Source organism: Emydura macquarii, unplaced genomic scaffold (genome assembly GCF_026122565.2).
Source record: "Emydura macquarii macquarii isolate MOO-44397 ecotype Brisbane River unplaced genomic scaffold, CSIRO-AGI_Emac_v2 contig_306, whole genome shotgun sequence".
Lineage (NCBI taxonomy): Eukaryota > Metazoa > Chordata > Testudines > Chelidae > Emydura > Emydura macquarii.
The window spans coordinates 9,863,303-9,881,478 of record NW_027130443.1 but is presented as its reverse complement, the minus strand read 5'-3'; the positions used below and the strand labels follow the sequence as shown (position 1 = coordinate 9,881,478).

Genomic DNA, 18,176 nt, shown 5'->3' with positions numbered 1-18,176 from the left:
CCCCCCCCCCGATTTTACAGATGGGGAAACTGAGGCACAGTAGGGCTCTTCAAAGCCACAGTGAGTCAGACAAAGAACCCAGATCCTTTGCTTCTACCGCAGGGGGCAGATCACAACCCCCCTCTCCCCTTTTAATACCAAGGGCCCAGAAAGCAGCAGCTGAGTCGTGGTTTTAACCAACCTTCTTATTTCTTTATTTGAAAGGCACAGCTCGTAACAACCTCAATACAGCATTTTCAGTTCCTCTTAGTATAGGTTGAGGGATTAAACACAAAAAGCAAAACAAGATTTCTCTCTAAAGGACTATATACAAACACCAGATTTATTTTTTTTCATTTCTTTTTTTCTTTTTCTTTTTTTTTTTTTTTTAAAGAAAGACACGCTAGCGCACTGAAATAGAAACAGAGAAAGCTGCAGTATCCTTTTTCAAATGGGGGGGGGGAGGAAGGGGAGGTTCTAATCTGGTCTGATTTCTCCCCTCTCCCCCACACCTCCCCCACTTTGGACAGCCAGGTACCATGCAGGCAGGGACTCCAGCTCCAGATTGAAGTGGAGAAGTAGCGCGAAGAGAGACACCTGGCGACTGAGGCGCACTGGACTAGTGGAGTGCTCTCAGGACTGGTTAAACAGATACATGCAGGAAGCAAGGTGCGGATCTGGCCGAGATAGTACAGGTCCAGAAGCAGTGAGACGCAATCGAAACCTACAGAGGTTGGTGTGTGTAGGGGCGGGAACCGGCCAGGAAGCGTAGAGTTAACTGGGCTGGAGAACAAGTATGTATCTTTAAATACGCACCGGGTCTGGTGAGGGGTGGGGAGAAAAGAGGTGGAACGGTACCACTGTGATTGCATGCAGTACCCAGAGTCCAGACGCAGCTGGGCCCATCTGCCCAGCGTGGGGTTAGATCAACGTACCGCAGGCCCAGAGCTGGTGACAGCCGCGCGGGAGCGCCTGCACGAGACGAGGCCTGTGACAGGTGCGGGGGCTGGCGAAGCGTGGGATTTAGTAGCCCGTGCGTCTGTGGCTACGGCGCTTTTACGGCTGCCGCGTTTTTATTCCGTTCTCAAGGGAGATGAGTGCTTGGATTCCCGCCCCCCCAATCAATCGTGGGGGTGGGGGTGGGGGGGGGGGGGAAGAAGAGAAGCATGGCCTGTGTTGTGTACCTGGTGGGCTGCCACCAAAGACTACTGCAGATCTGCGGAGCGGAGCGATACTGCATCTTTTACTGAACCCTTCCCCCTCCCCCCCCAGCCCCCTCACTTTAATCAGACTTCTCCCCGTCGTCATCTTGGTGGGCGTCCCCGTCGTGACCGTTCTTGTCCTCCTTGGAGAGGTGAGCTTGGGAGCCCAGGGCGGAGAGCGAGAGGAGCCCGCTGCCGGCGCTGACAGCCGGGAGGGAAGGAGGCTGCAGGCCCACGGGCAGCGGAGTCAGGGGCAGCGCGAGAGCTTGCAGCTGCGAGAGCTGGTGAGCCTGAAGCTGCTGCTGTAGAGAAGGATGGACAGACAGACAATGGGAAAGGGACATGTGTCATTTGGCAAGCGTGCGGCCCTCCCCCTGCAGCTAAGGGGCCCCCTCCCCTTCCACTGGGGAAGCCACCACCTCAGGGAAACTGAGGAACAACAGGGCCTCATCCTAACGTGCAGCTGGGACAGCCGCCATCTTGGCCAATGCCTGGCACTGAACCGGTGACCTTCGGAGATAAAACCACGGGCGTCTACAGCTGGAGAGCCCTGTAACAGATTCCTCGCCCTCCATGGACCAGGCACAGTGGGGAGCTGTAAACCCCCCCCCAGCGCATTACACTCACGACTGAGCCACGTCCGGAGCACGCTACAGCCACAGGTTCAGCCGTGGTCCAGGGCCCACCCACCCCCCCCGGGCTAGCCCTGCCTCCGCCCCATGCTTTGACCCTGCGCGGGAGCCCAGGTCCTAGCCCTGTTCCTGGGCTGGGTGGATGGAGCCACAGCAGCCTAACCAAGGGCGCGTGAACCCAGCTCGCCTGCCGCCGGCTGAGCCGGCTCAGAACACGGCCTGGCCCAACGCAGCCCAATTCAGGCTCTGGTTGGCCTGCCATTACATTCGCTGGCTGGCCCATGCCAGCCCGCTGCAACTCAGACGACCCAGCCTGCTCCCGGCAGAGCCGCAACCGGCAGGCTTCCGCGGAGGTCGAACGCTCTGCAGAGGCACTGAAATGCCCTGGAACCCGTCTGACTTCTTCTAGCAAAGCTCCTCGTTGCCCCACACCTTGTTTGGGCAGCTCGTTGCCAGCGGGGCTTTCCTGAGAAGCAGCGTCTGCTGCGCCCTTGGCTTATGGGACCGTGTCACAGAACCAGGCGCTGGGCCCGCGGGCGGTCTGCGTATGATTGGGTGAGCAGGGCTGGGGGGGCATCGGAGGGGGGTGAGAAGCCAGTGCACGCTGGTCCCAAGGATGCTGCCTGCACAAATGCTGTGCAAAGAGCCAGTGTCAGTTCTGGTGGGGTGGGCGGCAAAGGCCAAGGGAGACAGAGCTGGGAGCCCCACCTGTCTCCCCCCAGAAGAGCTACGACTTTCTTTGCTCTGGCTCCACCCTGCGGCATGCCAGGGACTGTCTGCTTTAAATAATTCAGGCTGGTATCACTTCACTCCCATGCCACATTTAGCCAAAGGGATCTGACCCTGGCATTCCTCCCCTCCCCTCCGAACCCCGCATCACGTACACGGATGATGGAATTCAGTTCCGGCGCAGTCACTTGCTTGGCTCGTTCAATGGCTCCCAGGACCTGCTGTTGGTGCTGGGGAGAGGGAATAAAGACTTTGAGTCATTTCAAATCACTGTGGCTCACTCAGCACGGCTGGGTCCAGCCCAGCCCAGTGGCCCCTAGGCTCCCCCAGCAGGTCGCATGGCCAGGCAGGTTAAACACCTGCCGGCCAGGGTTAATTCCCCTTACAGGAGAGGCTGGAGGATGAGCAGATGATTGTCAGGTAAGGGCCTGATCCTGCAACGCTCACGTGCATGAATGGGACAAGAGCTGTGCGCTGCAGGATCCGTCCCCACGCTGCCGGGGGACGCAAGCGAAGAGATCCGGCTTGCAAGAGTTGAGCTCCTCCTGCTTATTCCCCACCTGAAGCCCCTGCCCCGCTCTGGGTTTATTTGCAGCCACCCATGTGACTTCTGAACCAGGAAAAAGGTGCCCACCCGCCAGCCCTGGCGCCATCCGGCCTTCACCAAGAGACCAGACAGCACGGCAGGGCACGCGGCGCCCACGCTGCCCCACCTGGATGACTCCGGCCCGCACCTTGAAGAGTCCCTTTAATTCTTTGCCTACACAGCTGCCAGCGAGTGGCCCGATCCCCCCCGCCCACAGTCCCAGCCCTGTGAATGACCTGCCCGGGGCAGATAAACAGCAGGAGTGGGGGCAAACCAGAGCAGCCCTGGTGGGACAAGGGAGGGATTAACTGGCACCTCCCATGGCCAGCGAGCAGAGAGCAGGCTGGCCTCCAGCCCTAGCTAGAATGGTCTCTCCAGATCACCGGGGGGGGAAGGGGGGAGAGGAGAGGGGGAACACAGGGCCACTGCCCACGCCGCACAGAGGACAAGCCGCTTTCGGTCTATCGCCATGCTCCTGGGAGACTTCGTGGAGAGAAGTTTCCGCTCAGTGAGCTGCCTTTCCTCTTCTTGGGGGACATCATCTGCACAGCCCAGGAAGGGGCATGGGGATCTCCACTCTCTCACCTTCCCACCACACAGGGTGCCAGAGATTGCCTCTGGCTACTCATAAAGACGGCCATGTTGAGTCAGACCAAGGGTCCATCTAGCCCAGTATCCTGTCTTCAGACAGTGGCCAGATGTCTCAGAGGGAACTAACAGGACACAGCAATTGCCAAGTGATCCATCTCCCATTGTCCAGTCCCAGCTTCGGGCAGTTGGAGGTTTAGGGACACCCAGATCATGGAGTTGCGTCTATGACCAACTTGGCTAATAGCCACTGATGGACCTATCCTCCATGAACATATCTAGTTCCTTTGGGAACCCAGTTATTCTTTTGGCCTCCACAACATCCCCTTGCAACTTGTTCCACATGTTGACTGTGCGTTGTGTGAAGACGTACGTCCTGATGTTAAACCTGCTGTTAATTTAATTGGGTGACCTCTGGTTCTTGTGTTATGTGCCGGGGTAAAAGAAACACTTCCCCATTCACTTTCTCCACAACATTCATGAGTTTATAGACCTCTATTACATCCCCTCTTGGTTGTCTCTGCTGCCCCAACCTCAAACTTCCCCACCAGCACATGGCGCAGTAGGGTGGATTGATTTAAACCAAAATGATTTTAAAAAATTACCAATTTTAATCATGATTGAGATCAGCAGCAGGACTCGGGATTATAATAATCCATTTTAAGCTTGTTTTGCATTTGCACTTTTTAGTTATTTTCTTAAAGAAAGATGCATTCTCATCAGGTGGTATTCATTACAAAAAGTTGATTTGCAACTAAATATAGCCGTCGGCCTAAATTTGGTGCTTCTGTTTGCTAGCCAGGAGGACATACTATAGACATGCACATTTATTTAAGCAATTCTGTTGTGTTAAAATGGTGAATGACTCATTTCTTATTTACTAGATGATTAATTTTTTAATTGTGGTGTGTCAAGCTCTACCTGGTTGGAAGTTCAAACACTTAAAAATGCACAAAAACAACATTTTAAAAATTATGAGTTAAATAAAGCTACATTAAATGGGCAGGATATGTGAGAAAAAATTAAGTTGATCAAAACATGTTTTGCATTTAAAACTAACTGATTTATTAAACAAATGAAGGGTGCCCTATAGTTAGTGAGCGGAATGGATTGGTTTTTGGTTACCATGTCCTACAAGATATTAGAACTAGCAGATTTCATCTTTTCACACCTCATTTTTACACACAGATTGGAAAACGACTAAGGGGGAAATACAACAGGTCTCTAAAATTATGAATGGCATGGAGAAAGTATTATTTATCTTTTCACATAACTAGAGCCAGGGGCACCCAATTAAATTAATAGGCAGAAGGTTTAAAATGAAGAGAAGGAAGTACTTCTTCACATAACACAGTCAACCTGTGGAACTCATTGCCAGGGGATGTTGTGAAGTAAAACTGGTTCCAAAAAAGAATTAGATAAGTTTGTGGAAAACAGGGCCATCAACGGCTATTTGCGAAAATGGTCAGGGACGCAGCCTCTGGGTGCCCCTAAACCTCTGATTACAGATGCTAGGACTGGATGACAGGGGGATGAATCATTTGATAATTTCCCTGCTCTGTTCATTCCCTCTAAAGCACCTGGCTTTGGCCACAGTCAGAAGACAGGATACTGGGCTAGACGGACCATTGGTCTGACCCAGTACGGCCATTCTTATGTTCATAACAAACTTTCTGCTTTTTCCAACTCCCAATTGGTTTCTCAATTTTGAATGAACTAGTCACTGAACCAAGTTGAAGGAAATACTCCCTCTGCCCCTGCAGAAAGGGCTCCAAAAGTGGAGTTAGCACTTCAACAAACCCTAGCGACAGGTACTTAGCTAGTGTCTTCACTTTAAGACTTCAGGAGCAGATATGTACTGCATAATACTATGTCCATTATTTTAAACAGACCATAGTAAGTTTAGGCCTAAACAATTGTCACAATTTCAAATGTAATTTTAAAATCTATTTTAAATAAACTGCATTGTATTTTTTTTTTAAATCCAATTTTTTTATTAAAGAAAGATTGATTTTTTTATCCACCCTGATCTGGACTCTGCCACATGGACGGCCCATGCACCACCGCGACTCCTTCCCCTAATCCCATTTCCAACGCAAGAAGGCCTCTGCACCACGGAAGAGGGGTCAGGATTTGCTCCAACTGAACACAGGTCCCTGTGCAGCCCCAGGGCAAGTATGACCCTTTACCCAGAACATGCACCAAACTCCAGGCTGCAGCCACGAGCAAGGAGCTACAGTGAGGACGCAGAGCCCCTATGAAAGGCAGCAAGGAAGAAACACTGGTTAGTTTAAGCACCCAAATATTTTCTTCAAAGATCAAACGCTCGCAGCCCTGGAACATGACCTGGGCACAAACTCGGAGCAACAGGCAGCCTAGAAAGTGATTGGGAAGGCCGTCGCTAATGTTCGAAATCTTCAGAACAGGAACAGCAGCAGCTATCTTAAGAAAAGCTACTATTGTATTTGGTCCACTGGGGTAGCAAAAGGAAAAGAAAAAAAGGCTCTGAATACAATCTCCAGCAAGCAGATTCTTCTCGGGCTTGGCACAGGGACAAGGTGAGGGCGCTGCATTAAGACACAGAAGGTTTAGCCGCGGCTAAGCTATTAGAGAGAGCTGATCTCCAAGTTCCTTAAATTCTCCCCCATTGGAGAACAAAGTAACACCCGTCCTTCCCCCCCCCCCGACCACCCCTCTGACTCCTTCTGACCAAAGCTCCATTGCTCCTCATAGCATTTTAGGAGATTTGTACTGCAAAGGTAAACACACCAAGATTCCCAAGTCAAAAATCAAAGGGAGGTGTCAGATTATGCCCCCACGCTCTCCTCCCACTCCAATTAATCCATCCCTTAAAAAAAAAAAGAGAGGCAGCAAGTATGTTAATTAATGAAGCAAAGGAACTAAGATCTTAAAGAACAGCCATATGGAGTTTTGTTTTTTTTTAAATACACACTCCATCCTCCCAATTAGCTGCCAGCATGCCCCAACCATAGTTCAGAGAAGCAGACGATGATTCTAATCATGGGGAAAGCACAGCGAGAAAACAGAGCAGATTTTTGTCTGTGGATGCTCATCAAAAGAAGACAGGATATTTTAACCATAACATGTAGAGTGGAAATGGGGGGGAAACCAAGTGCTACTTTAAATGTTTCAGGCCAGAGTTTCAGAAGGTCAGCTCCCATCGAGACACTAAAACACATCTCCCAGATTTGGTGCATTGGGTGCAGAGCTCTTGAGAAACTAGCTGGGCCCGATCATGAGGGCTGAGCGCTTAACCCCGCCTGCCCAATTCTGTGGAACAGCCCCCACAACGCCCACTGAACTCGAAAGGGACATGAAGGCACTTGGCAACTGGCAGGAGTGGGCTCTTTTAAGCTGCGTTGTTAAAGCCCCCACTGCTTGCGATTCACAGTATAGAAAGGGACTGGAGGGAAAAGGTTACCTCTTGAGAAAGGTAGGGTAAGACTTGAGCACAAATCCCATTTAACCGCTTGACAATTTCAGCCTGGAATTAAAAAAAAAAGAAGTGGTCAGAAGGGAGCGACATCTCCCCTGCAGATGAACTACCCTGATCAATATCCATCTGCCTGAGCTTCACACCCCGATTCCTAGCAGAAGCCACCCAGCCAGTCCCAGATTCATTAAAAAAAAAAAAAAAAAAAAAAATCCATTCCAGACCCTTGCCAAAATAAATCCTGCTGATCACACAGTGAGTTTTCAATATTCTCCCTTCTCTCTCAGGGACTCAAATATGCATTTAATAAAGAAAGCAGGGACCTATAAGAAGGAAATTTATTAGAAACCGGGCTGGGAAGTGTTGAATTATGTACGATGTTCAGATTTAGACAGACATTTGTTTCACTGCAGCAGACTCTCTTCCTCTCACTTCCAAAAGGGAGAGGCCGTGCTGAAATTAGTTGTAGGTCTCCTTGGAATCGTCTCACTCCTCCCCTGCGTTGTTTTTTTTTTTTTTTTTTTAAACCCTATAAATCTTGAGAGTTTGCACCAGGAACGTTCTCCCAGCAGCTGAGCTAGCAAGAGGGAGACTTGGTTAATAACAACCAATACAGGCCCAGGGAGAGACAAAGGCTGATTCTTAATAGGAAGGGCAAAAAGAAAAAACTATCCAAGAGATCAGATAAAATAACAGTGTCAGCTGGTGCCCATGGGGTTTACTAAAGAGACTCTAAATGTTCATTTAACGCTCTTCTCCTGGGGAATGAGCAAAGCTGTTTATAAAAAAATAAATCAAGGACTGATTCCGACTGAATGGAGAGGACTATGGGGCCAGGTTGATGATACACATAGGCACCTACTGGGCTTTACAGATGCAACGAGCAGGTTGGGGACCTAATGTGAAAACCTGAAGAGGATTCAGAGAAGAACCAGGAGATAGATTAAAGGAGTGGAAAACATGTAGTGACAGACTCAAGGAACTTCTCAAAGAGAAGCTTAAGGAGTGACTTGATCACAGCCCTGAGTACTTGCACAGGGAAGAGAAGTTTGATCAAATAAAAGCAGACAGAGGTCTAACGAGACCCAATGGCTGGAAGCTGAAGCTTGACAAAGTCAGACTAGAAAAAAGGTGCAAGTTTTTAAACAGTGAGTAATTAAACACTGTAACAACTGGCGAAGGGCCATGGTGGATTCTCCATCTCTGGAAATGGTTAAATCAAGATTGGATTTGTTTTAATAGATACACTCTGGATCAACCCCAGCAGTAAGACCTGAAGCAGGAATTAATCTAGAGAAGTTCTAGGACCTGTGTTACATGGGAGGTCAGCCGAGATGATGACAACGATCCCTTGTGACATAAAGGCTCTACAGTCAATAGACGTTAAGTGCCCAGCCTGAGCAGATACTTTTGCAAGTCCCATTAGGTGCCTATCTGCCTCTTTTGGCTCCTAAATACCTTTGCAGATCTGGCCCAGAGCCTCACCCATTACTGGCTGCATGGACCTAGCAGCTGGGAGAGCTTAAAAAATATTTTGCATCACACATCTCCTGTTTGCCAGATCAGCTCAGTCTGCTTCACAGCCTTCAATGCTCACATCTAGACAAACAAAAAATATATTCCTCCTCCCAGAAATGGATGGGCAAAATCAAATTCTGAACCCACTCAAGGGCTCAGAAGTTAAACTCCACCATTAACCGGGTTTGCATTTTGCTAAGAGAGCTAAGGGGAGAGCTGGCACAGACAGAATCCAGCTTTTGGTTTGATTTAAATAGCCAGAGTGAGGAAATCCATGTGTAAAAAGAGAGGCCTGTATTTCCCAAAAGGGACTGCTGATTTTTTGAGACAAGTGAAGGGACCGGGTATTTCCTTAGGGATGGGTGCTCATTGCTTTTTGAATCAGAAATCACTGAAAACATTGGCTGTGGTCTACAAATCGTGCCTCGTGTCCCCCACTTGGACCTGCCAAATTCTGAAGCATCTTCCATATAGAGTAGGGGCTGCCCTTTAACTAGAAACATTTATCTTTAAATTGGTGACGGGGCCCAGTTCAGCAGCAGGTGTTTGAAGTTACCCAGAGGTCCACAGAAGAGAGCTAATGTTGCCACTCCCCTGCCCCAAAGAGATTTAAGGAGGTGCATAAAATCTGCAACCTCCCAGATTCTCCCAATCAAAGACTCCCTGCCCACAAGTAGCTTGCCCATCCTCGGGGCTGCCATCTGACACTGGCCCACAAGTGTTTTCTCCGGCCCGTGAACAGTTAAAAACCACGCAGCACAAGGCCTCGTGAATCACAGGGTAATTATTTTCAAAGAATCTTTCAAGGATTCTTCCTGCTTCCCCTGCATTTTCAGAGGGACACGTGACAGGGAGGAAGCAGCAGCTGCTAGGGAGATCAGCGAGTCCAAACAAGATTTCCGGGGGGTTATGAACTGAGCGCATCTCTTCGTCGTACTGAGGAGTTCAACAGCTCTCTGGAGAGGATGCAGCTCAGCCTGGCATCACAGCCGCCCGGTTTCCTACCTTTGATCTTTGCTTATCTACGTGCTGTTGGGGTCCCCCCAATCCCACAGAGATGAGCAGTTCATTCTGGTGCCTCTTTGGTCCCCCCCTTCTCTATTGGAGCCCAACATCTGACAGGAGATGCAGAGCGGAGTCTCCCCTCCCCAGTTTTTTTCATTTGCTAGAGTCTCGGGTCTGTTCTTCAACTGGACGCTAGCCCACACAGGTAGGGCAGAGCAGTGGGCATCTGAATGGCAAACAACAAGGCGAGGGTGCGCCCGTGCAAGGGAGCAGAAGGAAATGAATCAAGCGTGGAAGGAGCTCAAATTTTACAGAACAGAGGAGAAGCTTCATGGCTTTTCAACCACTTCCAAAATGAAATTAAGACGGCAGAGACAGGGGAGCATGGTCAGATCCCCAGAGGTTCAGCAAGGAAAGTAACTAATTTCTTAGAAAGTCCAACCTCTTCCTACCCTGTTTTAACAGCTGCAGAAAGCATTGAGAGAGAGAAGCTTGTCTTACCTGTTTGTGCATTTCGATATTGAGCCCGTAGGACATCTCGTAATACTGCGGGAGGGGAGGAGAGAAAAAACAGCAACAACTCAGAGTCCACACGCAACGAGCGTCTTGAACCATCAATGCTTTTCTAACAAAGCTGCGAAGGAGCCAGGCTGGATCAGATCAGCACTTTATTGAGTCCAGTGTCTCATCCCTGAACATAGTCAGTGTCAGCTGCTTCAGAGGGAAGTGTAAAAAACCCTGCAGTAAGCAGTTACAGGAGAACCAATTTTCTCCCAACCCCCAGTAGAGGCCGACTTATACCCTGGACTTTGAGGGTTTCAAATCCTGCCCTCTTGGGGGGGAATCCTGGTTTCAGTGGAAAAAGCTTCCATTGACTTCAGTGAGCCCAGAATTACATCTCTGGGGTGTTCTCGTGTTCTCTGTTTGGATACCCTTATTGCTTCCCTGCAGTCCACGTTCATATGCAAGGATTTTCTTTTCTTCCTTTTTAAAGCTGGGCAGGAAATGGGAACCCCCGCTAATTGTTAGTCGAAGTTTAACGGCCGCAGCAGCTAACAATTTCAGAAATAAAACCCTTCTGCTAGCTTCCCGCTAACCAATTGCTGGCTAGAACTGGCAGAGGGCAACAGTTGGCTGCAGGGGCAACATGTGATTAAATTAAATGATTTTCTTCGGTTGTAAGCTCTTTGAGGGCAGGGACCGTCTTTTTGGTCCGTGCCTGTACAGCCCCTGGCACAATGGGGTTCTGGTCCCATCGTGGGACTCCCAGCACTGCCTAATAATCCTCTCCCTCCCAGCCCACCAATTGGCTTCAGTGCAGGGAGAAGTTGAGAATTGCTGTTACGCACCACTCCATGATAAAAATCTCATCCTACCACACCTTCCACACCTTCTCACGCCCTCCTCCTCCATAGCCTCTTATGATGGTTCAAAGTGCGTATCAGTGAGCGCTGGGGCTGGTATCCAAACTTCCCCATCCCTCTCCACAAAACCCTATAAACCAGCTGTCAACCCTCCATGCCAGAAATAATAATAATAAAAAGACACTAGCATTCCTATAAATCTCTCTCACACACACCCCAATGCTTTGTTTTATTTTTTGTCCTTGCAGCTCACCTATTGTACATCAAAGAGCTGAATTTCAAAGAATGGATTTTTTTTTTTTTTAAATCAGCCAACCTCCCCTGGTCAGGTAGCAACCAAGGCCTGGGATTGAGGGGGGGGGGGTGGTTGTACCCATGGGGACGGTTCTGCCCTTCATACTTCCGTTTCAAATCTGTAACTCTTCCCATAAGAAATTCTGCATTCATTCCTCCTCTTCTCTCTCCATTCCAGGGCAGAAGCAGCAGCTGCCTGCCTAGCCTGGCTCATCTTTATGGACTGCATTAAGAATTTCCCACTAACTCCTTGAGAGGAGCATGTCAGCCCAACCCTCTGCACGTCCAGCCCAGCTGTGCCCAGGAGTTAAAGGCGCATATTTAACAACACACAATGCCAAATCCCAGCCAAACATGGCACTACCGACAGCGGAGTTTTGACCATGTCCAGAAGAAGAACAGCAGAATAGTGTTTCCCTAACAAACTAAAATGACAAAGCATGCATCCGGCAGTCAGTTTCCCCCGCCGGATTCTCCGCTGCCCATCACCTTGCGTGGTCATTTATTCCCGCGCCCCACCGCTCTGATGTGGCAGCCTTTGCATTGGTGTAGATGACTGCACAAGGCAATGAAGGATCAAGTCTGGGGTCTAATTTACACCCAGCAGCTGTGCTACAAATCAGCATTGCCTGGCATTTGCAATACAAACCCTGTTCTGCAACTGTGTCAAGTGTTGCTATCTGCCAATACACCGAGCTGTGGATAATAGTCTCACCCCTGCCTTCCAGCCAAGGATCTCACCACTAGCAAGTCAAAGCCTCACTACTTCCTATCAGGCAGGTATGTTAAGTGCCATCCCATTTTACCCAGGTCCAGAGGAGTCAAGAGGACAAGATGGTCAATGGCAGAGCCAGGAATCAAATCCTGGATCCTGATGCCCAGGTCAGAGCTGAAACTGCCTGGCTGTCCTTCCTCCCAGCAGCTTGTCAGCTGGAGAATCGCCCCAGCCCTCCTTTGATTTCACTCTGCTTCCACTCTTCCTTAGCACAGAATACCTCTGCTTCTCCAGTGGCTGCCTGTCACCGAGTTCTTCCACCTATTGCTTACAGAACAAGGACATCCACTTCCCAGGACTGGCAACCACCCACTCCCTGATGTCGCCCCTGCCAACACCCCCCAAGAAGCTGCAGGTGTCCCCAAAAATATCTCTGGGTCAGTTTTTTAAGGACCCTTCTCGCTGTGGCAGCTGAGTGCCTGGAGACCATGTTTGGCTCTCTCTTGGAAAACAGCACGTTACTTGTGCATTTCCCCTTACGCTGTTGTCTTGTCTATTTCGTTTGTAAGCTCTTGGGGACATGGACTATCTGTACAGTGCCTAGCACAACAGCACCCAGCTCTCCACTGGCCCCATCATAAATAATAATCTGACATGAGGATTTGCTTACAAATCCAGCTTTCTAACGTCTCCTCTCTTTGGGGCTCACATGCTGTATTCCTAGTCCAGTGGTTCTCAGTCTTTCCTATAAAACAGCTGCCCTAAGTTTCCCCTCCCACCTAGTTGGGGACCCCACTCTGATGCGGCAACATAACAGAGGCAGGATGAAGGTGACGTCTGCTGGTCCCCCACCAAGTGGATAAGCCACATTCCAGTTACTTTGTTTGGGGAGGCATCTATTGGGTAGACCTGAGAGCTAGTGTTCTGTTTATCCATGTTCTCCCACAGCCCACTGCGTAAGCCCCACGCCCTTTGTTATCGGAACAGACTCTTACCATGACATAGTGACGTTGCATCTCTGATTTCTCACTGGCCAGCTTGTCACATTCCAACTTCAAGCTGAAAAAGCAAAAACAGACAGGTGCTCAGAGAGCCTGGCTAGAGATCACAATGGCTTTTGGGGAGCGACAGCTCTCGGCTAGTGAACAGTTGTTTCCTGTATGTTTGTACAGCACCTAGCACAATGGTCCCCCCAAAACACTACTGCAATAGAGAGGTTATAAATAAGAGTGTAAGCTCTTTGGGGTATGGACTGTCTTTGTGTTCTGTTTTTGTACAGCACCTGGCACCATGGAGTCCTGATCCATCACTGGAGATCCTAGGTGCTATCACAATACAAGTAATTAAGAAGATACTCTAACAGCATTAGACTGCCCAGTGACGAGAAGGTCTTATACCAGGTTACCCATTAGCCAAGCCTTTATTTTTCATCTGGGAAAGAGAACACTGGAAAGAAGTAGGGATCTCCAACCGAGCCTTGGGTCCATTTCTGCAGCCCCTGCTTAGGCGAGTCAAGTCACAGGTGTCGGGAAGGGTTGAAGCATGGACCCATTTCCAGCACTTGGGAAATTCAGATCCTGTCAGTAATCATCACATGGGCTGTCGGGACAGCATTATACACACCTCTCCTGAAAGACTTTGGGTGCATTATGGGAAAGTAACAGTGACTAGTTTCTTGATCATGCAGACACGCAAAAAACAAAAACAAACCAGCATCTTCTGTTATCTCATGTATTCAAATTGAATAAAGCAGGTGATTTCCACCGCTGGAATTCCAGCAAGCATGTGCCATGGTTATAGATTTCAAACAGCTTTACCTTTGCTTGCATATTACCTGCCTCTCTTTCAGCAGATTAAGCCTTGCAAATGTTTCCCATTGAAAGACCTACAGTCTACTCCGGATATATTTCTGGCACTTGCAAACACCATATATGGCACAGCTTAAAGGCAGAGGTGTTCTGGGAAATCAACCATTTCTAAATAGTGATTCCTGACGGGCACAGACTTCTGTTGTAACATTGTTGGCATGAACCTGCAATCCACTCCTATTGTCCGGCAGAAGCCTGACTCGAATGCCAGGCACGTGAGAAAGTCATAGCAGCGCTAAATGAACACGCTAACGGCCACAAAAAGTCATATCCCTACGGGCACAAAATGGACAGATCCTAATGGCATATTAGATCATTAAAGAGGATACTACCAGGTTGATTTTGGCCCATTATTTTAGATTTTGTTACGATAAAAGCCAAATCTTAAGATCACCAGAAGCGTTTCTTTTAAATCTAAAAATACCCAATTTTTCAACATTCCCCTGCAGCATTTGGAACAATGCACTAATGCATAGGAACCAGTACACAAAACTGATTAGAAACTCACAACTGGCTAGTCCACCACCATTGTCCTAGCTGAGCAAAGGATACCAACAGCACTGCTGCTGAAGGGGAAAATTTCAAGCACTCAGCTTTAATTATCTACAAGATTGTAACACGGCATGATTCACACATCCCCCACTCCTCCCCATTTTAGCTATGGCCATTTTAGCTATGGCAAGCCTTACCCTAATGCTCTCAGTTGCATTTCAAGTCTGGCCATTGGGAAGGAAGTCCTCCTCCAATGCACACTGCTAGGGTCTCTTTCTCCTTCCTCTGGGATTGCCTCCTCAGGTCAGTTCTATATTTCCCATATGATCAATACTCTGGCAGCTACAGTGGTATGTAAAGGAGAAGGCCGAGGGAAACTGATCTGGTTCTTCCAACTGTTACCAGTATCTATCTAGCAAATCAGCCTCTGGACAACACTTCCCTGTCTGCAGAGCCCTTTTTAAAATAATTGTTAAACCCTCAAACCACAAGAGGGTAAGTGACAGGCCCTTGGGATCCACCTGTGAAAGCATCATCTACAGCCAGATATCGATAGCGTCACAGTGACAACGTTCAGCATATTAGAAGAGCATCCCTTACGGCAGGCTGGGAGGAGGGGCATCACCAAGACAACATGTACTTTGGCATGGGCACTGAAAAACATCCCCGCCGGCTCCCAGCGGGGCGAGAGCCGGACAGGCGCAGAAGAGAATCGGAGCGAGCCAGGCTGTGGCTCGCAGCAGCGCGCTCAGGCTCACCTGTGATACTGAGCTTGCAGGAGCTGGAATTCATCCTTAATCCGGTCACAGGAATCAGAGGTTGTGAACTTCAGCTGCTGTGGCAAGTGAGATGAGCCCTTTAACGAGACAGAACAGAGCGCTTGGCAGTGTGGCAGGAGGGAAAGCAATGCCGCAGTGAGCCTGTCCCCTCCAGCCCAGCTGCCTCCACGCCCCACGGCCGGAGGTCAGCACTGGGCCATCATCCCCTGTTTCCAGGCCCCTAGCAATGTCTGCAGGAACAGCCCCCTTCCTTAGCGCTTTTGCTCCAAGGAGCTCAAATCATTGTAAGAGCTGGAATTAAGCCTCCCCCCACCTCCAGGAGATACCTATGACCCCCATTTCACAGACGGGAAACGCAAGGAGACATTGCTTGCCCAAGATCTGTCGCTGCCCGGCTATCTATGGTACTGAGTATGGTGGAGAGGGCCAGGTATCTGAACGCCTGCCAATCTTTAATGCGTTAATCCTCACAGCACCCGTGAGGGAGGGCAGGGCTATGATCTCCATTTTACAGATGGGAGACCGAGGCCCAGATGGGTTAAATCACTTGCCGAAGGAATGGAATCCAAGTGGCGGGCTCACGTTCTAACCACTCAGCCACGCTTTCTCTCAGCTAGTCATAAGGCCCAGGGCCTTTACCATAAAGCCTCTTAATAACAGGAACCACGGCGTCTCTCCAACCAGGAAACACCCCAGTTGAGAAATCTGACGCACAAGTTAATCAGGAGAATTGATTGGGGTGGGGATGAGTTTAGGATACTCCCCTCTCCCCCAGATCTTCCAGCCCAGTTTTCTAAAGGCAAATGGAGGAAGAACAAGCATTTATTTCTTTTCTTTCAGGACAATCATGGGCTCAAGCCCCCACTGCAGTCAGAGGGGGAGGGGGCAGAGAAGTATTCCGGTGAGTGCACTCACCCACCCCCCCCCCCAAAAAAAAAAAAAAAAACTGGAGGAAGCAACCCGCTTCAATGGAGTATTTATGGAAAGGAAAAGAGCTACTGAGATAAAAGTGCTGACTGACCCCTTCCCCCGTACACACACTACCCTCAATACCCCCTTCACCGCTCCCACCACCCTGTCCCAACCAGCACCCCCAAACCACACAGAGCACCCCCCACACCTGCATCCCACCAGCTGTTCCCACCCGGCACCCCCATCTCCCTCCCAACTTGCCCCCCACAACTCCCTCCCACCAGATTCTCCATGCACCCCAAAATATGCCAAACCACCCCCTCCCCACAGCAGCACCCCCTCTCCCTGCTGCCGGGGGCTGGGCCAATCCTGCACAAGCAGGCAGGAGCCCCTTCTCCCAGCAGCACTCCCGGGGCCGAGCCACCCCCCACCCCGTGCCCTGCGGAGCCCCACGCGCCACCCCCATCCTATCCCTCCCCCAGCCCTCTCCTTACACCCCAGCTCCCCCAGCCCTCTCACAGCCAGGAGCCACCGGGCCCAGCCCCTAAGCACATACCCCAGCACCCCCACTCCTATGCACCCCTTTACCCACAGGGGCCCCCAGTATTTATCCCACAGCCCCCCGATGAGTCCCCCCCCCACCCACACACACACACACACTCCGATGGGCCCCAGGCCGCTCCCCACACTCAGGTACGCCCAGGGCCAACGCGGCCTCCTCCCCACACCCCCCCCCCGCATGCATCTCTCCCTCCCCCCCACACTCCGGTGCACCCAGGGCCGCCGCCGCCCCCACACACACACTCCGGTGCGCTCCCCCCCCCACTCCGGTGCGCCCCGGGCCGGGCCGGGCCGGGCCCCCCCCACACACACTCCGGTGCGCCCAGGCCCCGCCTCCTCGGTGGTGGGCCCAGCTCCCCCCCCCCCCGCATGCATCTCTCCCCGCCCCCCCCACTCCGGTGCAGCCAGCCCCCCCCCGCACTGCGATGCACCCCCCCCCGTGCATCCGGTCCCCCCCCCGCCCCGCCCCGTCTCCAATGCGCCCCGCGCCCCCCCCGCTCACCGAGTGCCGGCTTTGCGGAAACATCATGTCAGGCTCGGCTCCGATGCAGGCGGCTCCGGCTGCTGCCGCCCGGCTCCCTGCGCGGCCGCCTGGGCCGGGACCTGCCCTCGCTCCGCTGCGCTGCGCTCGCGCCACCCGCCTGCGCCGCGCCTTTGTCCCCCGCTCGGCTCCGCGCAGCGCCCGAGCCTAGGCCGCGGCCCCCGCTGCGCTGCGCTGCGCCTGCCCGGGACGCGATTTCACTCCGCTGCGCTGCGGCGGCGGCGGCTGCTCCTATTGTTTAATGGCGGCTGCGGGCTCCTGTCCTGCGGCTGATCAGCACCACCTGCTGCTGCTCTTCCTGCCGCGCCGTGCCGTGCCGTGCCGCGCCGCGCCGCGCCGCCCTCCCCTGCCCGGAGCCCGGCTGTGCTGTGCTGTGCTGTGCGCCGCGCCTGCAATGCCACAACCCCCCTGGCTCCTGCCGAGCTACTGCAGCGGCTCCTCTCCCCGGCCTGGGTTCCGGAGCGGCTCCTTCGCCCGCCCCCGGCTGCCTTTCATGCAACCTCCTCCGCCTCCTCCTCCTCCCCCTCCGCTCTACACACATACACGCCCGCCTTACGATCGCCACTGAGAGACGCTGCCTGCCTGAGCCCTGCCTCCGGGAGATCCGCTCCCCTCCCTCCACAAGGATGGATGGGAATCCAGCCCTTTAGCTGGTAGCTATCGCCTCTCCTGTGCTCGGTGTAATCCCCCCGCCACACACACACACACACACACTGGGTTTAACTGAAGCAGCTCCCTCCCTAGATTGCATTTCTCTCATCTCCCTCCCCCCGGACTCTGTTCCATGCCAGGCTGTAAGATCCTTGGGGCAGGGACCCTCTTTTTGTTCTTCTCTTTGGCCAGGGCCCCTGCACAATAGGGTTTGGGGCCTCTAGGTGCTACCGCGGTACAAATAAATCGCCGTCATCTCCATCACTCGGCCGGGTTTTCTTCCCACGCGGGGTCTCTCCTCCTGCG

The 18,176-nt window shown here is 51.6% G+C and overlaps 1 protein-coding gene across 2 annotated transcripts; it reads right to left on the bottom strand.

Annotated features, from left to right (window-relative positions):
* Positions 1-170: 170 nt before the first annotated feature.
* Positions 171-17,744, bottom strand: TLE5 (TLE family member 5, transcriptional modulator). 2 transcript variants are annotated; one of them, XM_067558680.1, is made up of 7 exons: positions 17,181-17,744; positions 15,185-15,282; positions 13,062-13,125; positions 10,195-10,239; positions 7,159-7,221; positions 2,698-2,772; positions 171-1,480 (listed from the first exon to the last, which is right to left on the bottom strand). In XM_067558680.1, exons 1-7 carry the CDS (start codon positions 17,205-17,207, stop codon positions 1,262-1,264), a joined length of 591 nt encoding a protein of 196 aa, XP_067414781.1. In that variant the 5' UTR covers positions 17,208-17,744; the 3' UTR covers positions 171-1,261. The 2 variants fall into 2 exon arrangements, with proteins under 2 accessions (XP_067414781.1, XP_067414771.1); XM_067558670.1 differs by having other exon boundaries at positions 171-1,483; positions 17,181-17,741.
* Positions 17,745-18,176: the final 432 nt, after the last annotated feature.

Excerpts from the sequence above, each read along its gene's own strand:
- TLE5 (XM_067558670.1), bottom strand. The coding sequence starts at position 17,207 with ATGATGTTTCCGCAAAGCCGGCACTCG. Across the intron at positions 15,283-17,180 it reads TTCCGCAAAGCCGGCACTCG|GGCTCATCTCACTTGCCACA; the intron begins GTGAGCGGGGGG and ends GTCTCGTTAAAG. Across the intron at positions 2,773-7,158 it reads TACCCTACCTTTCTCAAGAG|CACCAACAGCAGGTCCTGGG; the intron begins GTAACCTTTTCC and ends CCCTCTCCCCAG.